Consider the following 2,249-nt stretch of genomic DNA (forward strand, 5'->3'; position numbering starts at 1 on the left):
CTATCCTGCCGGTGTCACAGCTCTGCATAGTGCAAGCAAGCTCAGCTGCACTGGACTACAAGCTAATTCTCGGAGCTAGGCTCTTAGATTCCTCTATTTGGCCACTAGGACTGGACCTGATCCTGCCGGTGTTCCAGGGCTGGAAAGGCTTCTTAACACCAGCTCCTGCTGTGCAGATCACCTTCTCCTCCACCCCTGACCCTGCACAGATCTCCTTCACTGATACACAAGCCTCATCTGCCCCCCGAAGCAGCACATTCCAGCTCATCCATCTCCAGAGCCACCAATCCTCAGCTTTCCTCCAAAGGCAGGTCACCTGTGCCACCTGGGAGACCTGACCATGGGTACGGTACTGTCCTTGTCTCCGACGCCTGGCAAGGCCGGACCTTTGGATGACAAGAAGCCTGAGCCTCCTGGAGTAGGCGGAGGGTACTTGGCCATCCCCAACAGCAAGAATGGTGGCAGTAAACCGGAGAAGAGCCTAAAGAGACATTCAGTATTGATCTCTGCCCTCACCTGGAAGAGGCTGGTGGCGGCTTCGGCCAAGAAGAAGAATGCCAAGAAGATAAACCCGAATCCGGGACCTATCAATGGCATGCTGCTTCCCAACAATAACGCGGTGGAGCAACTCAACCATGAGAACCTGCGTAAATCCCAGGTGAGCCCTGGCCGTAGGGAACCGAAGCCAGTGCCCGTGCCCACTGTGCCGCCAAGCTCCCTAGAGGGCCAAAAGATCCAACAGCAGCAGCTGGTGGCCGTGCAAAAGACAGCCAGCGGGCGGGCCCTTTGCTCACCACGCCGGGTCATCGTCCAAGCTTCCACGGGTGAACTCCTTCGATGCCTGGGGGAATTTGTTTGCCGCCGCTGTTATAAACTGAAAGAGCTCAACCCCGGAGAGCCCACCATGTGGTTTCGGAATGTAGACCGATCCTTGCTTCTGCAGGGTTGGCAAGACCAAGGCTTCATCACCCCTGCCAACCTGGTGTTCGTCTACTTGCTCTGCCGAGATGCCATTGGCGATGAACTGTCTAGTGAGTATGAGCTCCAAGCCTGCTTCCTCACCTGCCTGTACTTGGCTTATTCCTACATGGGCAATGAGATCTCCTACCCCCTGAAGCCCTTCCTTGTGGAGAATGACAAGGAGGTCTTCTGGCAGCGCTGTCTGAGCATCATTGACCGTATGAGTGCCAAAATGCTGCAGATCAACTCCGACCCTCACTATTTCACTCAGGTCTTCCAGGATCTGAAGAACGAAGGCGAGTCTAGAGAACCCAACGGCCACTGGACTATAAATCTGGACCGTTAGGGCCTATGAGCTTGGGGGCTGTGGGTTGGGATGGGTGTGGACACATATAGGTATTACCAACAATTGTCCATGATCAACCTGAAGACTGGGGCCTGCAGCTCTCAAGACTGCAGACAGTAAAACAGATTCGACTATTGGCGTTCAATGCTCTTATGCACTGACGGTTGGGGAGCATCTCAACCTTCGCTGTGCCATGGGCCTGGGCGCGCGTCGACGTAGCCTGCCCACTGGTAGCAAAATGGTTAAGGAAACCTACTTTACCGGTGTGAAGATGCACTTCACTTTTTTCATTATTTTTAGTTTTCGCAGATCTGAAAAAAAAAAAAACACGCGAGGCTTGAACTAATCACTCTTGTCTCCATGGTAACGGGCGCAGCAGAAGCTGCTGGCAAGCTAGGTCTCGGTGCAGGTATAATTTCAGGCTCTGGGCATTAGCTGGCACCAGGGTGGTTGTACGGTTAATTGTTTCCCCGGGAACAAAATCGGTGACCCTATTTTTTGGCATCCATCATGTCTTGTGGGGGCACCATATGTTAGCAGCAAGGTTCTATGAATTGCTTTGGCATTGCACTACATTGGGCATTATTTCTTTGTTTCTTTCTTCCATTCCTTGTTATGACAATGAAACAAGAGCCCCGAATCCCAACGATTTGCAAAGCAGATATGTCTTAAAAGCATCATTGCAGAAGGTATTCCATCTTGCCGTCAGCTCTTTAATATTTAGACCAATAGGTGTTCACGGTTTACCATAGGATTCATTTCCAACACCCTCTTGCCATGCGGGGGGGATTCAGCTTGTTTTCTACTGTTGCAATGCCCCCACCCCCCACCATGTTGCAGGTAACTAAGCTAATGAAAGATTGGGTGCTGGACTTAAAAATGGACTTTGCTTCTTTTTTTTTTTTCAAATATCAGACACCTCATAGTATGTATGAATGTAACA

General features: G+C 51.1%; 1 protein-coding gene across 1 annotated transcript; it reads left to right on the top strand.

Moving 5' to 3' along the window:
* The first annotated feature begins 269 nt into the window (after positions 1-269).
* Positions 270-1,633, top strand: CDK5R2 (cyclin dependent kinase 5 regulatory subunit 2). The gene has a single exon (XM_018554926.1). It carries the CDS (start codon positions 341-343, stop codon positions 1,304-1,306), a length of 966 nt encoding a protein of 321 aa, XP_018410428.1. The 5' UTR covers positions 270-340; the 3' UTR covers positions 1,307-1,633.
* The last annotated feature ends 616 nt before the right edge of the window (positions 1,634-2,249 follow it).

Source organism: Nanorana parkeri, unplaced genomic scaffold (genome assembly GCF_000935625.1).
Source record: "Nanorana parkeri isolate BGI_ZX_2015 unplaced genomic scaffold, ASM93562v1 scaffold178, whole genome shotgun sequence".
Classification (NCBI taxonomy): domain Eukaryota; kingdom Metazoa; phylum Chordata; class Amphibia; order Anura; family Dicroglossidae; genus Nanorana; species Nanorana parkeri.

What these genes read in the sequence shown, in the direction of transcription:
- CDK5R2 (XM_018554926.1), top strand. Translation starts at nt 341, where the DNA reads ATGGGTACGGTACTGTCCTTGTCTCCGACGCCTGGCAAGGCCGGACCT.